Below are 21897 nucleotides of genomic sequence, written 5' to 3'. Positions count from 1 at the left end.
AATTTCTTATGAAAGGTTAGTTTGTATCAAATAAACAAATATCAATACAAGTCACATGTGAAAATCTAAGTACAAGAGTAGGTTTAAAAAAGCATGAAGGACATTTAGGTTTAAAAGGAAAAACACAATTTAAAAATCCAAGTAAACTTTACAGAGATAATATTTTGGACTGGTCTGGTCCATGGACAACATCCAGTCCAGGCCTCTGGTGTTACAAATGAGGAAACCAGGATACAGTGCTTGGCATATAGAATGTGCTCAAAATACAACTGATCAATGACTAAGTGAATGATCAAAATAAAGACTCCCAAAGTTCACATGGCTAATAGGAAGAGTTTTACCAAATCTTAACATGACAGAACTCATTTGACAGTTTTCTGAGCATGAAGTGCCAATTATCTTAAATGAATTTGCCAGTCTTTAACTCTCATGGACCTCCATCTATTGGGTTAAACATCCAAAGAGCAAAGATCATTGGAAAGTAATAATTATACTCAATAATAACTTCTGAACAGAAGATAACTTGGAAATACACTGATAGAAATATGCATTAGGCACTGCATACTGAGAAGGATCCTCTCATCTAGGTTGCTGGGGAAAAGATTTGCAAAGGAAACAATGCCCAAGCTCATTCTTCAAAAGTCTGATGATAAAGGCACCTTATGAGGAAACATTAGCATGGGAGAAACCCCAAGAGTACAAGCCACTCAGACTGATTGCCCTCCTTCCAAGAACAGAAACCAAAATACACTATTAGAGAATTTCCAACTACCACACAACTCCCAAAACACACAGTGATTATGCCAGTTCCCCAAAGTGGGAAGAGAGCATCTTTGGCCTAAATGCACATCTAGGCTACTAACAACAGGTGAGTACACTGAACAAGGTGACTCCAAAAACAAGGTTTCAGCCAACATCTTGACAGCAATTTGAATTTAGAAGTGTTATTAAAGCCAGGGAGAAAATTGAGAAAAATGCTTGAGAGGAGTATTAGTAACGTTGTTATTCTTCATACAGTAACGTTGGTAATAGACCTGAAAACTATAGTGGGGCCCAGCATCAAGCTTGGGAACGTGTAAATTTGGCTTTACCCTTCTCTGCCCAAGGCCCCTCCAGAATTCTCAGACCCAACATCTCTCCGACCACAGCCCCACTGAAGCCCACCTTCCTTTCATCCTTTCATCCTGAATGACCCCTATATCCTGCAGGCCTTCCTGAAGTTCAAGGATGTCCAGGGTCCCATCTTCATTATGGTCTAGGTACGAAAACAGTTCTTCATAGAAGGTGTCCACCTGGGATGTCTCTGGCAGCAGAAGTGCTTCGGGTGGTCCACACTGTGACCCCCGTTAGTCTCTCCGAGGTGGAAGTGAGAGGGAGGATGATGATCTCTGCCCACCACAGGCCGAGTTGGAAAAGACCTAAGGTAGCAGCCGCCTCTCTGCTACCAAAGCCAAAGCCCCTGGGCCAGGTACAGAATGGAAAGGGGACGGTTCATCGCCACAGCTCCAGAGCAGAAGCACGAGATGCGCTGGGAGCCTCGGAGCGGTTGGTGCTTGAGGCCAGGCCTGGAGTGTGAGGCCATGGAGTTCTGGCCTCACTCCCAGATCAGCCAATCAGACTCCCTGTTTCCCACCTCACTCCAGGAAGAGCCTTTTCTCCAGAAGCTTCCTGAGAGACCTCCGCACAGGTCTTTCTCTAAAGGTAGAACTTTTTAGAGAAAAGTGGGTAGGGGAGTTTTGAGACATGGACTATGAGGCCATAATGACTGGTGGTGTTGGTCCAACTTTTTTTTTTTTAAGTTGTCTGGTCACACCTAAGACTTCTTCTTCTAAGGTTAAGGCACTTGGGAATTATTGTAATGAAGCTTGGGACCAGAATGAAAATCTGATTATGTGGGCCTTTCCTTCTGTGATCCTCTCCCCCAGTTCCTTATCTTCACTCAGTATCTGCAGTGGCTCCAGAGCAAGGCTGCTGAACAGGAGTCCCATCTCCATCTACACAGATTGTGGCAGCACACTTGGGAGGATAATCTCAAAATGGGCAGAAGTTAAGTCAACTGGGGTCCAGGAGATACTCATAAACAACGTTTATGGCATCTTCTTAATCGCCACTTTCCGTAACCACTGAGAGCTCTGGCTTCCCTGTACACATACCTGTGGTCCCTCATCTGGCGCCACTGGAAGTGTGGAAGTGTAGCTTCACAGTCAAAATTCCACTTTTTACATAAGTTACTTATAAAAATATGGAGTACTCTTTAAAAACTTGAATGTTAAAATTCAGATGGAGTAACAAGAACTCTCATGCTGGTGGGAATGCAAAATGGTACACTTTATAAGACAGTTTGGCAATTTCTTACAAAACTAAACACACTTTTAGCATATAATCCAGCAATCATGCTCCTTGGTATCTACCCAAAGGAGCTGAAAATGTATGTCCACATGAAAATCTAAACACAAATGTTTGTAGCAGCTTTATGCATAATTGCCAAAATTGGAAGCAACCAAGATGTAGGTGAACGGGTAAGTAAACTGTGGTACATCCAGACAATGGACCATTATTCAGTGCTAGAAAGAAAAAAGCTATCAAGCCATGAAAAGACATGGAGAAATCTTAAGTGCATATTACTAAGTGAAAGAAGCCAATCTGAAAAGGTTACATATTGTATGATTCTAGCAATATCATATTCCGGAAAAGGCAAAACTATAGAGACATTAAAAAGATCAGTGGTTGCCAGACGGTTGGAGAAATGGGTGGAAGGATGAATAGGCAGAGCAGAGAGGATTTTTAGTGCAGTGAAAAATACCCTGTATGATTCTGTAAAGATGGATACACATCATCATACATTTGTCCAAACCGATAGAATATACAACACCTAAGGTAAACTATGGACTTGGGGTGATATGTCAATGTAGGTTCATCAACTGTAACAAATGTTACCACTCGGTGTCAGATGTTGATCATGGGGGAGGCTATGCATGCGTGGGGGCAGGTGAGATATGGGAAATCTCTAGACCTTCCTCTTAATTTTGCTGTGAACATAAAACTGCTCCCCCAAAATAAATTTTTTTTAATTCATAAAGATAATCTAATCAAGCCATTATCTGTCAGTTTTTGCTCTATTTACTCATCATGTCAAGTACCGAAAACACAAAGAGGACCATCCCATGTCCTTGAACTACCCACGGGTTTGCCAGGAAGAGATTATGCCATGGTTAGTCATAAGTACTACTGCAAGCTTCGCAATAAACGTTTCTCCCCAGAGCTGTTGAGCAGTGACAAACATCTAATGTTGTTTCACAAGATGTGCTGTGGCCCAATCAACAAGGAATTCTCCAACAAAAGAGAATTTTACAGTCCACAGGGAATGATCCTTCCCTGGGCATTACAGAGAATGCAAGTAGTCACAAAGAGTCATAGAAGACAGACATCCAGGAAGGCGCAAGAATCTAAAGACCAAGTAGAAAAGATAGAAGTCACAGTCAGATTTCTGAATAAAGAAAACAGACTAACAGCATTTTATACAACTGATAGAAGAGAGCAAAACATAGACTTGATCATCTCATCATTTTATTGCCTTAATTCTAAATCCAGATTTTTTTTTTGGTTCTATACTATTCTGAAGTCTTCCAAGCCTAAATTGAACCAAAATAAGCATACTTCCAGCTAAAACTGCTGACTCTTCATCATCAGTTTATTTTTCTGATTTCCATTTCAGTAAATTAAAATTCAGATTATTTCTTCTGCTCTTTGATGTTCTGAAATTTTTTTCCTCAGAGTACCTCAAATGACATCCAAACATTGGGATTGCTTTTTAAAAATGTTCTAACGTGGTCTTTGATGAAAAACAAGGAGGAGGAGGAGGGGTAGGCAAAGAGGGAGGAGGGAGGAAACGATGGAAAATACTCCAAAAAGCAGACAGAATTACTAGATTCTTGTGGGAAAATTAGTAATAACTACTGTATCTCCTTGTCCCTCATACTACCTTCTACTCTCAATTCCTGAGTCATAGGAGAACTTAATGTGAATTTTATCTCTCCTAAAACACTAATTTCATAATGAGGAGATTTGTAAACACATAGAAAAGCAGGGTCACTCATATCAGAAGAAACCAGAGTGAGTTCGTCTCTAGCTAGTTCTTAATTTTGTCTCAGGACTTGCCTTGATGTCTTTTCCCTTCCATGTATACTTTTGGAACACTTAGTAACAATTAGTTATTGTATTCCTTATTATGTTCCACATTCTTTCCATTTAAAGCCTAAAGGAACTTAAACAGAAATCTGCTCTCTTCTACATGCTAAATTCATTACAAAAGCTTGGCAATGTGGAGATGAGATCAAGTCAGACGGAAATTTATAGATTTCACTTTAGGTTGAGTATTTGTTTTAGATGCAAATTATCTTGAAACCTTCTCTTGAAGAATCACCCCATAGTTCTCATTTCTAGATACTCAAGTGGGTAATCTCCCCAATCCTTGACATTATACAAACCCTTGACCTATGCCTCTGAAATTCTCCCCCATAAAGACTGACCATGTAACCCTAATTCCAAGTATGTGATTGGCTACTGTCACTCAGGCTCCCCTCCACACCCTCTCTTCCTCCTGTTTTTGCACAACCACCAGAGTGATCTTCCTAAGTCATAAGTCTGTCTGTGTCCCCTCTTGCTTAAAATCTCCCAAGTGCTCCCATCACTCAAATGATAAAAGTCCAAACCACCTGGCAGGTCCTCAATGCCTTTCATGATCTGGCCCTTGCCTGGCCCTGACATGACACTATTCCTCAAGAAGGCCAACTGGTCACTCGGTGGAAAGTCAGTTATATTGGGTGCCTCCTGTGGTGTAAGGGGCACTGGGTCTCCCTCAAAGGAAGGTAGGGGCTTCCCTTTCCTGTCCACAAAGGTTCAGATAGCACCACTATCTGGGGGCTTGTGGAATGCCTGATCCACAGGCATGAAATCCCTACAGAACACAGCATCTGACCAGGGAATTCCTTCATAGTGTAAGAGGTGTGGACATGGGCCCAAGACCACTGGATCCACTGGCCATTTCACACCCCACACCATCGGGAAGCAGCCAACCTCACAGAATGCTGGAATGTCCTACTGAAAGCACAGCCGAAGCACCACCTAGGAGACGATATTTGGCAAAAATGGGTTGCCACCCTTCGGGATGCCGTTATATACACTAAATCAGAGACCTACCATGTAGCTCTGTGCCCCCAAAAGGAAGAATACACTTACTATCACTCCCAATGACCCAATGGGGACTTTTTGCTTCCCGTCCCCTGGGCTCTGCAGGGCTAGCTTCTGGTCCCCAAGCAGGATAGATATACTCTTGTCAGGGAACACAATGAGGGTCCCATTGAATTACAAGCTATAGCTTCCACCTGGACATTTGTAGCTCCTTGTGTCCAGGGACCAACAGGCAAGAAAAGAAGTCACCCTCTTAGTAGGTGTAAATTGGCCCCGATCAGCAGGAAGCAGGGCTGCTTCTACACCACCGAAACAGAGAGGAATACTTACGGAACTCAGATGATCCATGTGGACTCCAGGGATGCCCAGTTATAACTGTGAATGGGCACATGCAGCAACATTGGCCTGAGAAGCTCAGACACTGCAGAAAGGAGAGTTTGGGTCACACCACCAGGTAAGTCACAAAGACCTGCAGAGAGTCTAGCTGAATGTGAGTGGAATTTAAAATACAGTCAAGAAGGGAAATCATGAGTACCAGTTGTGACCAAGTGAAGCAATGGGGACTGTAGTTTGTCCCACTGTCCTCCCTGAGGAAGAGAGGCTGAGAACAATAAGGGAGCACTTCCCAAACCTATGCTGAGAAGCACATCTGTGGGTGCCATGGAGTGGCCTGTGGAGGCCAGGTCAGATTGCTCTAAAGGCGAACACTCCTGTTTCCTCTCCCTTACCCTTCTTTTGCACACCCAATCCCATCTTGGTTTCTGCTCCTAGGAGAACCAGAAATGACGCAGTTAGCACCAGCAGTAGCCCAAGTCAAGAGATGAGAACATGGGATTTGGGAACTGGCTCATTCACTGCCCAACAGGCAAAGAGCCCTGAGTGGAACATGGGGCAAGGATGATGCCTTGTACAAGGTGGGAGCCCAAAGCTGAAGATTTCCCAGCGGTGACCTGGAAAAACAACCTGTTTGAGGGGAACACCCTGGCTAGTACAATGACTCAGGCATTTGTAAAATATGGGGGGAACGATGTTATAAGGGTAGGCAAGAAAGCATAATGATGAAAGGAGCAATTCACCAGGAAGCTAAAACGATGCTAAATTTGAATACACCAGCAGTATAGTCCATTATATAGTCTGTTTTTAAAATAAAAGGGAAAATCAAGAGAATTATAAAGGAAAGTTAGCAAATGTACAATCATAGAGGAAATTTTGACACCCCTTTTTCAAAAGTGATGGTAGTAACAGTTTTAGATAATTTAAAGGCTAATTGATTGCTTATTAGGTACCATGAATTATTCTAAATACTTTACATATTTTACTTCATCTATTCTTCACAATAACCCTATGAGATAAGTACTCATGTTACCTCTGTCACAGATGAGGAAACTGAAGCTAAAAAGATATTTTTAATGGCCCAAAGTTAACTAGTAAGTAGCAGAACCAAGATCTAAACCCAGGTGGTTTGACTAGATATTTCTTATTTTCTTACAAGCTCATCTATGTATGTAAAAAGATGTTTATCTGGAAAAACTATAGAATCAATAAAAAGATCAGTGGTCAGGGGTGTGGGAATGAATAGGCAGAGCACAGAGGACTTTTAGGGCAGTAATAATACTCTATATGATATTATAATAATGGATACATGTCATTATACATTTGTCCAAACCCATAGAACATACAACACCAAGAGTTAACCCTAAGGTAAACTATGGACTTAAAGTGATAATGAGGTGTCAATGTAGGTTCACCTTTGGTAAAAAAATGTACCATTCTGATGAGTGATGTTGACAATGGGGGAGGCTATGTACGTGATGTTTAGAGGCAGAGGGTGTATGAGAAATCTCTGTACCTTCCCCTCAATTTTGTTGTAAACAAAAAACTGCTCTAAAAAATAGTCTTTTATATATTTATCTTATTTTAACCAACATTTCTAGGTATCTAGCAACAGGAGAATTTTTGGTTTTCTTGTCCTACATATGCTGGAATTAAAAGCACTAACAACTGCTTTACAGTTAATTTTTTTTTCTTTTAATTATTTCAAATGAGCTACTGTCTTGTTTAGGGTATTTCAAATCACAGCCTTAAATCTTTTTGTACCACTGTGCTTAGATCACTGAGACAATGACCCTCATCTTCAAGATGTTTGGTCTTAGTGGAGGGCACAGTCAATAAATAAAAATAGTACCTTTTGAAAATTATAGCAGTAGTGATATAGGAGCCAAAGATCTACAAATAGTAGGGTGAGACCAACTCTCCTATAGAGGGTGGTCCAGAAAAGCTCATCACAGAGGAGGTGATATTTATTAAAAAAAAAAAAACTCTATTTTTTCCTAATCATAAAAATAATAATGTATGATCATTTAAAAAAACTGAAATACAAAAATTGTGAAAAAGTAACAAGGTAATTTAACTCCTACCATCCACAAGTAATCATTATTAACCTTTAACTGAAGAATATACCCATCAAAAAAGAGTGCTGGGAACAGTTAATAATATCTGGCATGAGCACAGAGTGATACTATGTATATGTATATGTATGTAGGTATAAAATATATTTTATGTATATGTATAGAATACATATATTGTGTGTGTGACAAATATACGCCATCTTTTTCTATATGTTTGCATACACACAGTTTTATACAACTTATTTTATAATTTGTTCTTATATAAATTTTGGAAAATTAAAGACATTTTTTATTCCTGAGTTCCTCTCTCTTTTTATTAATCAGTCTTGCCAGAGATTTGTCTATTTTGTTCATATTTTCAAAGAACCAACCAAAAAAGCATATAGTTGTAAATTTAAAGCACACATTTAAATAATTCATGGGTCAAAGATGAAATCATATTGGAAATTAGAAAATACTTAGAACTAAGTTACAACAAAAGTACAAACTTATGGGATGCAACTAAAGAAGTGATTAAAGTGATATTGTGGCTCAAAATTAATAAATCAAGCAATTATTAATAACTCAAGAAATTATAAAAGGGACAAATGAGTAAACTCAAAGGAAGTAGAAGGAAATAAACAAAAGTTAATGGAAGAAAATTTTAAAAACGGAGACAATCTTCAAAAAGTACCAAAAGTTGGTTCTTTCAGTGTATGAAGAAAAAAGACAAAGGTTGAAGGGGAAAAAAAAAAGATTGGCAAGAAAAAAAGATTTGGCAAGATTGAAGAGGAAGCAGGGGTGGCGGGGAGATATCAGGAATAAAACAGAGAACATAACTACAGATACAGTCAGAACTTTTAAAAAATCACAGGTGAATATAAATATTATGAGCCTTGGACAGAAAGGGCAGTTTCCTAAAAGTTGTAACTTACTAAATCTGACTCAAGAAGAAATAGTAACCTGAAGAGGCCTGTAACTACTAAAGACATTGAATGAGTAGCTTAAAATATAACTACTATAAAACAGTTTTTGGCTCTTATAGATTAATCACTTTCCCTCTTGGGATAGGGAATGCCAAAGTGTCCTCCTACGTTTCAGTAGGGTTGGAGAGGTTCTAAATATCTCTGCTGATAGGGGCTGCACTTCAGGGACACAATTAAAATGACTCAGAGAAGCTGAAATTGCTCATACGATGGGCCAACCCTTCAGGTCAACTTATGTACTTAGGGCATTAAGAATGTCTTAAACAATGGAATGTCGCCTCTCCTCCTCAACGGGAGGTTGGGGGAAACATACCACTGGTTTTCAAACAGTTTTGAAACAGTAGACAAACTAGCTGGTGTAAGAAAGCAGCTTCGAAGAGATACAAAATGTGAGACTTTTTACAGAACTTGGGGCCCACTGAAGTGTGAGAGCTAAAAAAAAAAAAAACCAACAGTGGCTAAATTTTTGCATAGGCTTAAAAAGGCCTGGATGTATCCAGACCAAAAGTACTGGGGACAGGATTTTAAATTCTTAGAGTGAGTCAGAGGGTCCACTGCACTAATTTTTCTGAAAAGTACCGGTAGCCTTTCAGATCCTGACGCGTATCCGTTCCGGGTTACCTGGCCCCATTTCCGAGCTTCTGAAACCACTCGCGGGCTGGAAGCCACAGTTCCAGCTACTTCCTGCAGAGCCGCGGGCAGCCGCCCTCCGTCCTGGCAGCGCCCGGAGTCCCCGCAGCCTTCCCGGCCCTCGGGCCCCGCAGCGACCCACCTCCTCGGCGTCCTGGCCCAGGGGGATGCCCAGGCTCTTGAGCCCCTCCTGCAGCTCGCAGATGTCCACCACGCCGTCCTCGTTGCGGTCCAGCTTGCGGAAGAGGGTCTCGTAGCGCGTCGGCGGCTCCGCGTCCTGGCAGGCCGCCGCGGGCAGCACGACGCCCCGCAGCCAGCGCAGCATGGTCCCGGAGGCGCGGGCCGGCCCAGCCGAGGGAGGTCACGGGGGCCGAGGGCTGCTCGGGCGCGAGGCCTGGCTGTAAGGGGACCGCGGCGCACAAGCTGAAAAGAGCCAAGTCTCCACCCGAACTCGGCTTGGTGCACGGGGAGTGGCCGCTCCCGCTGCTGCCTGGGGAGGAGCTCGCCCGGCGCCGGCCTCCCCGAGAGGCGCGGGGGACGGGCCAGGCGCTGCCTGGAGCGGGCAGGAAGTGAAAGGGCTGCAGGGTGCGGCCCGGGAGGGGCTGTGGGACCTGGGGGGGTGAGCTCTGCGGCGTCCCTAGTGGAGCTGTCAGGGGTGCGGCCCGAGGAGCCAGTCCCGGGAGGTTGTGGGATTCTGCATCAGCGTATTAAAGGTGGAGCGGGGGACGGAGGGGGGAGGGGGGGGCTGTGAACTGGAGGACTGAGGGAGCAGCTGGAAGCTCAGGTTACTTAACTTCAAGCTCCCTTCCCTTCGGGCTTGGAACCCTGGCGAACTGCCCAGAAACAGTCCTCTCTGCAGGGACACTGGGCCTTCTCGGGCTTTGTCTCACACAGATCTCGCACTTTTTCGTGCAACTCCACGGACACTACACATCTCTGGGACTGTTTTCTTTTCTTTTCTTTTTTAACAGCTTTATTGGAGTATAATTGCTTTACAATGGTGTGTTATTTTCTGCTTTATAACAAAGTGAATCAGTTTTACATATACATATGTTCCCATATCTCTTCCCTCTTGCGTCTCCTTCCCTCCCACCCTCCCTATTCCCACCCCTCTAGGTGGTCACAAAGCACCGAGCTGATCTCCCTGTGCTATATGGCTGCTTCCCACTAGCTATCTATTTTACGTTTGGTAGTGTGTATATGTGGGACTGTTTTCTATTCACAAAAAATGAGAGAGTTGGGTGGCTGCTCACCTGGGATGGGAATTAAGCTTTAAGAAGCAGAGGAGTTAAATCTGAAAGCAATTAAGAAACAAAAAAGAACACTTAAAACTAATACGGTATCATATAATTATAGCTCCACAAAACTGGGCGCGGGGTTGGGGGGCACTCAAGGGTCTTTTGCAGAAACTATCAACATCCATCCAGGTGGGCAGCAGTAAAAAGAGGGATTACTTTGCTCTACAGCTTAGTTAGTGTGATCTGCCCCGATAAATCTAAGGGAGCATCTGCCATCAGCACTTATTAGGAAAACCTCAGGCCCCTCCCTCTCAAGACGGATGCAGTTACAAGGCTTGGGGTTTATTGCCCAGGAAAGACAGAACTTCTTACTGCATAACATGGGATAAGCAAAGGAACAGTGGATCTCCAAAGAAAATACCAGACAGGGTCCTAATCCTTCAGCTGTGTAAACTTGGAGATGTGGCATAACCTCCCTGGGTAGCCTCTCTCCTCAGTAAAATGAGAGTATGAATATCTGCCTCATAACAACAAGGTTGTATATTGTATGTGAAAGATTTTAACACTCTCAAGTGCAAATCAGATGAGATATTAATTGTAATAATTCTCTGTTCATCCACAGCTGCTTATAGAAACTATCACAGTGTTCCTGTTACCTGCAGGAGATACAGATCTGTATTTGTACTATAAATAAGGATCTGCCCACGTTTTCTGAAACACTAAACAAAAACTAGTTCCAACAAAATCCAGGAACTCAGACCTTGAATTTACTTCCCCTCATACTATTTTATATATTTAAGACATATGCAAATCTACAGTTTGTAAACTGAGGACTGCTTGTTTAGTAAAATCATCTTGAAACCAATTTGTTTGCTTATTTTACTTACAATTTCCAGTTTTGTTAAGAATTATCCTCTTCCTTTGGAAAGGCTTTCAAACGTCATCAAATTTTCTATCCGTCTTTAAAAACCTCTTTCAATCCCTGCGATGAACAATCGGTACTTGAAGAGAAGCTGCTTGAAATGGTCATCTCAGACTTAAATGTTTTTCTTCTTCTTTGTCTTTTCTTTCTTTCTTTCTTTTCTTTCTTTGGAGTAAATAGAGGAATTACCTTTCAAAATTTTGACTGAGAAAACTTATGTTCACACAAAAACTTGTACAAGAGTGTTTCTAGCAGTTTTCTTCATAATTGCCAAAATCCAGGAATAAGCAAAATTTCTTAAATGGGTGAACAGATAAGCAACCTGTGTTACATTCATACAGTGGAATACTACTCAGCAATAAAAAGGAATGAACTGATGCATGCAACCATACAATACATGACATTCTAGAAAAGGCAAAACTATAGAGACAGAAAACAGATCAGTGGTTGTCAGGTGCTGAGGGACAGGGAGGGAGTGTTGGAGCTGTTCTGTGTTTTGATTATGGTGGTGTTTATGCAACTGTATGAGCTTGTTAAAATGCACAGCACTGTGCACTCTCTGGAAATATACCTCAATAAATCTGACTTAAACATAAGTAAAATGGAATAAGAATTCTTAGCTCAAAAGATCACTGTGAAAATCAAAGTAGCTTATGAAGTACCTAAACTTCAAGACTAGCTACAGAAAAGCGTGGTTGCAGACCAGAAGCATCAGTATCACTTGAGAGCTTGTTAGGAATACAGAATCTCAGCACCACCACCCCAGGTCTACTAAATAAGAGTTGCACTTACACAAGAGCCTCAGGTGATCCTTCACACATTCAGGTTTAAGAAGCTCTGCTACCACTCAAAGTGTAGTTTGCACACTGGTGCCAGACTGCAGGCTGTTACCTGTTCACAACAAGGTAAATGAGAGATTAAGAGGAAGCATTTAGAAACTTTACAGCAGTGTGATAGAGTAATTTCCTATTTGTTGAATCTAGTACATAAAAAGAAAACCTCAAGGCTTGTCTTTTTATTCCAATTTTCTAATAATTCATTTTTAATTTTTCAAATAAAAGTATCTGTCTGCAATGAGTTAAGAAAACACTGTTACCACACCTAATAAAGGTATAATTAACAATAGCAACTTCAAGCATGAGAAAAGAAAATGTTACATAGATATTTAAACATCTGCATGAGAGAGGGCATCCCTACCCACTTGTATGCTGGTAATTCTCAAAGACCAGTGTTCCTACAGAGGTCAAGAGCAGAAACACTGAACTCATTCTCTTCCTTAGCCCAATTTATTTCCATGGTCAGGAGAGAAGTCTGGGGTTCAGCTTGCTTCCATTTTTCCCAGCATCTAGCCTTCTCAAGTACTACTGTCTTCCACTGGAACAACTTTTGAGCTTAATTTCATCTACTTTGGTCTTCAAAGACCTCTTTCAACACCTACTTTGAATACCATATAGTTAGGGGGATCTGCTTGAATAATCATTCTAGATTTTCAGAGTTTTAGCTGGTAAACAAGTTTACCCTTTTTATTTACTGGAACACTTAGTTCCAAAAAGACCAAAGTCTCAGCTGGTTCACAAAGACCTGATCCTATTTCAAAATCCTAGTCATTGCTGTTTCAAATTTAAGTGATCACAAAGTGGGCTAAGAGTTTGATTGGCTCACTGTAAAACCATCCCTGGAAAGACAATTTTATCATACAATGAGTTTTAAATTTGAATGTTCTTGTAGTCTTTAGGGGAACAATAATCATTTTAAGTTTTGACTCATTTATAACATTAAGATAAGTGGATATTCTCCCCAGGTTTTCCATGGCATTTAGGAGACAGAAATCCAGATAAGGAGGTGAATTCTGTCTCTTGCTCAGCCTATCCACTATCTCCAATCCCCCAAAAGGTAAATGCAGACAACTCTCAATCACAAAAACATGGCACTTAATTACTGAAAAACTGCCATTATTATTGAATCATGTAAATAATTCCCATTTCAAACCAGTTGTGTCAAATTCAAACTGGATTCAAAACCACATACCTCATCACTTTGAAAATAATTATGTGAAAGACTGTGCTCAGACCATCTTCAGTTTGTGAACATTTGTGTAAATTTTGTCCTGAAGACCAATAGGTTGAAAATGCAGGGAAAAAAAATTGCACATCTATTGAAGAATCAATAATCATGGAAATTGTATCAATATTCTATACTTATGTTTTTGTATGTAAAGCCTCCATCTCCCTCCCTACTTCCCTCCCTCCCTCCCTCTCTTCCTCCTGGAATCACCAGTTAAAAGCTATTAGGCAGGCTTGAGGAAAGCTGCCCAGCATGGATCAAAACTTAAGGAAAAAAGGAAGCTGAGCAGGGCAGCAGTCTAATGGTTGGGAGACTAGTTACATACAAGAGGATAGAGCAAATAAATAAATATACTGAGGATAATGAGAGCTAGGCTTCTTGTTGTCAGGGAAGTGAGTTACAAATATGCCAAGAGGAAAGCTAGAATGAACACTACAGTGTTGGATTTGAATTAGTGGTATTGGTGTGAATTCATGGTTTTAAATATTTTTAGATACAGATATATAGAGGGGTGTCTGTACTCATGCAGCATACAATTTAGTCAGAGGAGACAAAATAACTTAACTATACCTCCAGGATACTGTAACTGGAAGAAATTTGGACCATGTAAATAACAATAAAACTAAGAATCTACAGAACAATAAAAATTTGCTCCTCTAACATTCATTTTAACAGTTTTACTGTGCAGAGAGAAATTTCAAATGCACATTTTTCATTTTAAAGTGTTAATAACTCATATTTAAAATGGGACTTTTTAAATTTCATTCATACATTCTTGCTATATATACTCAAAAATTAAATGTCTTTTACATTGTTTGCTTGTGTCTTCATAATACCTTCAAACTCATGATCACTTGTTTCTTTGTAGTAACGTGACTGTACTTGTATCTTTTTAATAAGTTTGAAAGTCTGCAAGCAATTCAATTTGCAGAAAGTCCATCTTTTTAGTACATTTTCAAAGTGTTACTTTTCCTTTCCAAGGAAAAGGATCCACTATTGGAAAAATCGCCACAATGTAATGTTGCTACCAACTCAGTAGAGGGTGCTGCAACTTAAAGATGAAGAATAGCTTTGGGATAAACACTAGTAAAAACAGAGGGAAATGCAGGCAGGAGGAGATCAAAGGAAAGAAGGAAGATTAGTGGGTCTTTATTTTTTTAGTAATCAATATAATAGTTATGGATTCCTAAAATATACTCACAAAAAAAATACAGAACTAAAAATATTATTTAAAACCTGGGTATAACACAACATATTTTTTTCTTTTTTAAAAAATATTCTCTGTCCATATTCACTCACTATGCTCTCCAATAAAACTAAAGTAAATCAACAGAAAAAATGTAATATATTTATCTTAAAAATTATTTTATATGTTGCACACACAATCTATTGCATCAGCAACCTACTATCAATAACAAAATCAAAGTTTCATATGGAGTCAGGAACTTTATAATCCCTGTGAATGATTTCTCAGTGACTCAATCATCTATCTAAGCCCTGAAGTATATAATGTAACTTCGTACTACAAAAAAAAAGGGCAAGTGATGGTTAAAGTTCATTTTGTAAACCTTGAAACCTTCTGTTGTCAAAATGTACTGCTTTTTAAAGTTGTTGTAGTGTTGATTCTTCTTTGTTGATTCTTCTTTGTTGTTCATTTTAATTAACCTTCCCCTTTAATGTCTTCAAATGTCTTCTAGATGTTGACTCTGTATAAGTCATTATATTATGTGTGTGTACATGAATTTAGTCATATTATACCCTAATTTCATATTTTCTATTTTCAAAAAAAAAAATATTTGAGGAAACTCAGTAGGCTCTAAAGAGAAAGTGTTTGGAGACTCCAACTACCAGAAGCCCAGTCTGAGCTAACTTATGCAAGAAGAGAAGGACTACAGCTAGAACTCAGGTAAAACAAGAAGCATGAACTGGAACAGCCTCAAGATTCTGAATGTTGTGTCTCTGCTCCCATCTGTGCTCCTATTTCTGTCTTCTCCCACAATGCAGATCAGTTTTCCTCACATAGTAGGAAACATGATTGTAACTAACAGCTCCCAGTTTTATATCTTACTACCTCAGGCACCAGAGACAGCCTTTTGTAATGCTCTTTCTGGTATTAAGTTCTCTAAATCCTCATGAGGGACTCCTTGACTTATGTTAGGTTAGGTGCTCACCACTGGAGAAATTAACAATGTCCGTGGGCCCAGGATTATGTCAATGCATTGCAGTTCCCAGTGAATACAAATAAGAAAGTAGAGAAGTGCATTTTCTGGAAGAGGATCTAGATGTACAAATAGGTTTGTCTTATTAAATTTAATTGACTTAGGTTTCAGTGTATCAGATTATATATAATTTGTCAAATGTTCAAAAGTCAGTTCCAGGGCTTCCCTGGTGGCGCAGTGGTTGAGAGTCCACCTGCCGATGCAGGGGACACGGGTTCGTGCCCCGGTCCGGGAAGATCCCACATGCCTCGGAGTGGCTGGGCCCATGAGCCATGGCCACTGAGCCTGCGCGTCTGGAGCCCGTGCTCTGCAGCGGGAGAGGCCACAACAGTGAGAGGCCCGCGTACAGCAAAAAAAAAAAAAAGTCAGTTCCACTTGAAAACAAATCAGAAAAATAAAGCGTCTCTGAAACTGACTTATTTAAGTCAATGGCAAAATGGGATTCAATTAAAAACCAAATTTATAAGCAACTTTGTAAGAACATACATTTTATATAAAGTAATGCAGAATTAACAGGCTGTTAAATAGAAATTTAACTAAGATACCAAGACAGCATATATCCTAAGACAAAATGAAATGCAAGGCCATAAAGCAGAATTTTCAAAGGAAGTAGTAGTAGAAGTCAGTTTTGTGGCCCTTGAACCCCTCTCACGCACACTGAGGGTAAAAGGGGTTCAATTAGAAGAGGATTTTTAGAGACAGCTGCTGCTGTACTGAGTGCCCCTTCGACCCAGCCCCACCTCCTACCCAGGGGAAAGGGTACCTGTCCCTCACCTGCAGCCTAGGGCAAGGAACTTTAGTGAGACTACCTGAAAAGTTTGATATAAATCTCATCGGTTTTGAAGACACAGAGAACTGGTATCTGATTCATGCTTAGGAAATGTGTGCTAACCATTCTCACAGTAAAGTGAAAGAGAAGCTGCTGCTGCCTTAGGCAAGTTACACTCTCAGAGTTTGTTGAAACAAAGAATATGTGAATATTTCCCCTGTGATAAGATGTGGGCTGTGAAAAAAATGCCAAGGTGGAGTTGTCTTAGATCCTGTCTAAAAGGGTTAAAGGGCTGTCTGAAGAGATAAATGAACTTCAGCAGAAAAAATGGTGGAGGCACCAACAGAAGTCTAGAGATTGAAGAAGGAGACATAAGTGACCAACCAGGGAGAATACATATCCACCAAGAAACTACAGAAAAGAGTTTCCTAGTAACTGGCTGGGTCTCCAAAGAACCTGCAAAAGACCTGATAAGAGAAAGAAAGAGTTTCACAAGATGTCAAGGCAGAAAACTCAGTGCTGCTCACAACGGTATTAGGTAAGAACTGGCCCACTGGCCCTTTCCTCTCCTTTCCATTCTATTGTGACTCTGATGGGATTAGCAAACTAGAAAAAATGAATCCTAGAAGGAAAAAAAGAAAAGCCAAAAATGCCCATCTCTTTCCTCACAGGCCTTTTGTCTGCAACAGGCCTGAGCAGAGGTGGAGGAAGAAATTTTAGCTTTAAATAGAGATTGAAGTTTTGATGACTACACTGGGCCAAACATACTAATTACTTCCTTGAAGAACCTTTCATTAACTGAAAGTGATAAGTTGTGCAATCTGCCCTGAATTTCATCTAGAACAAGGGAAGAACCAGCCTCACAAAATGAGTTCAGAGTGACTCTGGGAAACAGTTACAAAGCCCTAGTAATTGCATCCCACAAGTTATGCTTGTTTCCATACATAAACTACTCAGCTACAATATCACCTCACACCTGTTAGAATGGCTATTATCAAAAAGGCAAGAATGAGCTTCCCTGGTGGCGCAGTGGTTGAGAGTCCGCCTGCCGATGCAGGGGACACGGGTTCGTGCCCCGGTCCGGGAAGATCCCACATACCGCGGAGCGGCTGGGCCCGTGATGAGCCTGCGCGTTCGGAGCCTGTGCTCCGCAACGGGAGAGGCCACGACAGTGAGAGGCCCGCGTAAAGCAAAAAAAAAAAAAAAAAAACTTTAGAGACCCACAAAATTTAGAGTAAGCTTTTCTTTCTAGGATCACCTGTATGAGCCTGCTGCACCACTACTTCTTGGTATGCTTATTCTATCCTTCCCTGGTGTGGCTACTGTACTATGAGGTTATTACACTCATATGGTCCTTCCCTTGACATAATCTTTTACTTTCTTATGCCAGTGTTCTATTGGTTTGACTTTTCCAGTGATAAGGTGAAATTTGACATTTTCAAACAGCCCTGTGTCTTCCTTAACCAGACTTTTCTTAGTCATTCACAGAACCCATAGCTTTTATAGAAGGGACTTTCTTCTATCCTTTCCTTCCTGATATTTTCAGTGATTATAGCTATTTTAAAGGAGATATAGCAAATGTCAGGTCAGAAATTCATTCCTTCCTCTTAAGGCTTTTCCTCTCTGATTACAGATCAACTACCTTTGCTAAGAAAAAAAATCTGCTGGGGCTGGCATCAGTATGTACTCTAACAGAACAATTTTACTTTTCTTAAAGCTCAGTTTCTACTCTAGACAGCAAGGAAAGTCAACTACACTAATTGCTTACAGGAAAATCACACCAATGACAGTTTTCCCTTGTCTTTCCAGTAATAGGTCTGAGAATCCTACCCCAAGTGTATTACTCTCAACTATTCAGGAGTTGCTCCCTACCTCACTCTGTAGTTTGTTATTAATATCCCATCATCAATATTATTAATATAATTAGTATCATCATCATTACAATTATGTACTGGGCAGAAAATCAAATTATCTAGTAAAAATATTTCACACAAACCCCATGGCAAGTGAAACAGTGTCCTTAGATATTCCTTTAAAAAATGTGTATGCATTCCATCTTACCTTCAATTTTTCTAAGTGAGCACAGAGAGGGAAGACATCAGAGCTTAAAGCATGGGACTAACTCAGTAGCTGTTCAATAAGAGTAATACCAGCTCCTAGGAAGCAACTTGGAAATTTGTGAGAGAATTTTTAAATTATTTTTTAATAAAATATTAACTTTAGAATAGTATTTCATTTACAGGAAAGTTGTGAAGATAATACAGAGAATACCCAGGTACCCCAAGCCCAGTTTCCCCCTATTATTAGCATTTGCAATTAGTAAGGTACATGTGTCACAGAGAAGAAATACTGATAAATTACTATCAACTAAAACCCATACTTTATTCACATTTCTTTAGTTTTTAACCTGCTGTCCTTTTTAGTTTCCAGGATCCCACCCAAGATACCACATTCTATTCAGTCATCATGTCTCCTTAACTTTCTCTTGGCTTAGCTGTGAGAGTTCTCAGACTTTCCATGTTTTTGATGACCTTGACAGTTTTGTGGAGTACTAAACAAGAATTTTGCAAACTGCCTCTCAATTGGGATTTCTCTGATGTTTTTCTCATAATTATGGGATTTTTGGAAGGAAGACACAGAGGTAAAGTGCCATTCTCATCACATGGTATCAGTAGTACATCGTATTAATATAACTTAGTCTATGTTGACTTTGATTACCTGGCTGAGGCAATGTTTGTCAGAGTTCTCCAATAAAGCTAAGTAACTTTTTCCCCCTTTCCATATTACTCTCCTTGGAACACACTATGCATAGCCCACACTTAATGAGTGGGGAGTTGAGGGAGAAGTATCTACATAAATTATGTGGAATTCTTCTGCAAAGGAGATTTGCCTATTCTCCTCCATTTATTGATTTATTCAATCATTAATTTACATTAGTATGGACTCATGAATATCTTATATTGGGTTAGAATCCAATACTACTTCATTTTGTTGCTCAAATTTTTCCAGCTTTGGTGATTTGGAACACTTTCTATGGGCTCTTGTGCCCCTTTGACATATCTCCTTCAATGTGTGTGGGGGGGGTGGGTTTTTTGTTTTATTTGGATTTGTGAGCACTTTACTTTCTGGCACTACAAGACACTTCAGGATAATCATAGGTATTTACTTCTCCAGTCCTAGTATCAGTTAATTCCACAAGGAGTCCTGCTTCCTTTATTGGAGAATGGTATTAGAAACCAAGATTTGGGCATAAGGTGTGCTGATTGCTACTGGGGTGTTGTTTCTTTGAGGCCATTTCAGCTGACAATGCAAAGAAATATACATGTGTATGTTGACCTGTGTAAATACACCTAACTACAAATGTTCCCTATATGTAACTATCTCTATCTATATTAAGATAAACATGAGTTCTTACTGATGTCTCCAGCAGTAGTCCTTACTGCACAGTACAAGGCCTTCTGCCCTTGTTTATCTGTAACCTCTCACTCCAACAGTGACAAAGATGGCTCCCACCATCTGCCATCATTTACTTAACTGTTAAATTTCAGTATACAGGTATAGTGGTTTCAGAATTGTTAAACTGTACCCCTGTGGGAAGCAACTGTCATCAACTATAATATTGTCCTCATGTGCAGTTCCTTTTTTCTTTAGTCTTAACAGACTTGTGGTGGCACTTTTGATTGTCATAATGTTTGTAAGGGTGGCTCTGACATTTACAAGGAAGGACTCAGGAATGCTAAATGTCCTGAAATGCAATGCACAATTCTCACAAAATATTGCATATATGACTTTTAAATGTCCCACTGACCATCTATTCAAGTAAAACCTGTTTATTATCTATTTCTACAGTTATAATTTTCATTAAACATTTCAAGAATGTAACTATCATGTAAATTAAGGAAAAATTATACTTCTTTTGTTCAGAATGTTACCAAGCAATGTTTACCATTTTGGAAAATAATGTCACTGATGGTAGCACTGCTTGTGGTATTTGAGCTGCCAAAGCAACATCTCTGTGTTACTGTGCATCTGTTGTTATCACATTTGCACAGGAGGGAGAGGGATTCTATGTATGTATACAAATATGCTTATTTTTCCTTTATTTCAAATGCCAAATACAAGGAAAATTTGTCTAAATGTTCAACTGAATATATTTTGTCTTATTTGGAGTTCTGGATTCCATTGGAATGAGGTAGATACTAAGTTTTTAGTTGTCCTACTTCTCCTAGAAACCCGAGGAGAAGGAAGAGGAAATAAAATCCCTTAAATACATTTCAGTGAAATAGGAGATAGCAAAAATCTGAAAACTCAAAAATGGGCATGAGTGCTGCCCTAAGCTCCCTAAGAAGTTGGCGTAGGTGTTTATAACACATGTCCTAGGGAAGAAGAGAGGACTCAGCAGTAGGAGATATCAGAAATCTCCACAAAACGTTGTATTCTAAGAGAGGGCCCTATGTGTAGAATAAACTATTGTGAGCAAGACTGAAACTAGATAGGACACCAGGGGGAGAGGTGAAGAGAGAATGCTCAGAAAATGCTGGTGGACTGAGGCTCTGAAGGGGCAGATCTCACAAAGTTCCCACACACCAAAATTTCTAAAAGTGAGTGCAGCATCTTGGAAGGTGATTACCTTGTTTCCTGGTGATGGAAACCTATAAAGAATGTGTGGAAGCCCAGGGGTCCTAAACTAAGCTGGTTTCTGAGAGCAAGAGGAGATATGACTATACAAAGGCAGGTATTTTAAGTTGTTCCCCTGAGCTATGAAACTTGAAAAGTTACCTTGGCCTCCCCTACCAACCCCACTGGGACTTCTAATCCAGAAATTTCCATCTCCTTCAACTATGGTTAACAAAGATGAATATGCTCAGCATTTAGACTAAGGTATTACAGGCATACCTTGGAGATATTGTGGGTTCAGTTCCAGACAACCATGATAAAACAAGTATTGAAATAAAGCAAGTCACAGAAGTCTTTTGGTTTTCCAGTGCATATAAAAGTTATGTTTACACTATACTGTAGTCTATTAAGTATGCAGTAGCATTATTTCTTTAAAAATGTACATATCTTAATTAAAAATACTTTACTGCTTAAAAAAATGTTAACCATCATCTGTGCGTTCAGCAAGTCATAATATTTTTACTGGTGGATGGTCTTGCCTCTATCTTAATGGCTTCTGACTTATCAGGGTGGTGTTTGTTGAAGGCTGAGGTGGCTGTCACAATTTCTTAAAATAAGACAACAAAGAAGTTTGCCACATAGATTGACTCCACCTTTCATGAACAATTACTCTGTAGCATGCAAGCCTGTTTGATACCGTCTTACCCACAATCGGACTTTTTTCAAAATTGGAGTCAATCCTCTCATACCTGTTGCTGTTTTAACAACTAAATTTATATAATATTCTAAATCCTTTGTTGTCACTTCAACAATCTTCACAGCATCTTCACCAGGAGTAGATTCCTTCTCAAGAAACCACTTTCTTTGCTCATCCA

The 21897-nt window shown here is 40.0% G+C and overlaps 1 protein-coding gene across 1 annotated transcript in view; it reads right to left on the bottom strand.

The window, feature by feature from the left end:
* The window catches only part of SLC25A24 (solute carrier family 25 member 24), a 46494-nt gene extending 36734 nt beyond the window's left edge, over positions 1 to 9760 (bottom strand). The window contains exon 1 of the mRNA XM_081224710.1: positions 9336 to 9760. Coding sequence (XP_081080836.1) covers positions 9336 to 9518 — 183 coding nt within the window. The 5' untranslated portion in view covers positions 9519 to 9760. The remainder of the gene's footprint in view (positions 1 to 9335) is intronic.
* Between the last annotated feature and the right edge of the window lie 12137 nt (positions 9761 to 21897).

Source organism: Mesoplodon bidens (genome assembly GCF_964165515.1).
Source record: "Mesoplodon bidens genome assembly, chromosome: 2".
In the NCBI taxonomy this organism is placed as follows: domain Eukaryota; kingdom Metazoa; phylum Chordata; class Mammalia; order Artiodactyla; family Ziphiidae; genus Mesoplodon; species Mesoplodon bidens.
This window is presented reverse-complemented; position numbering and strand designations above follow the sequence as displayed.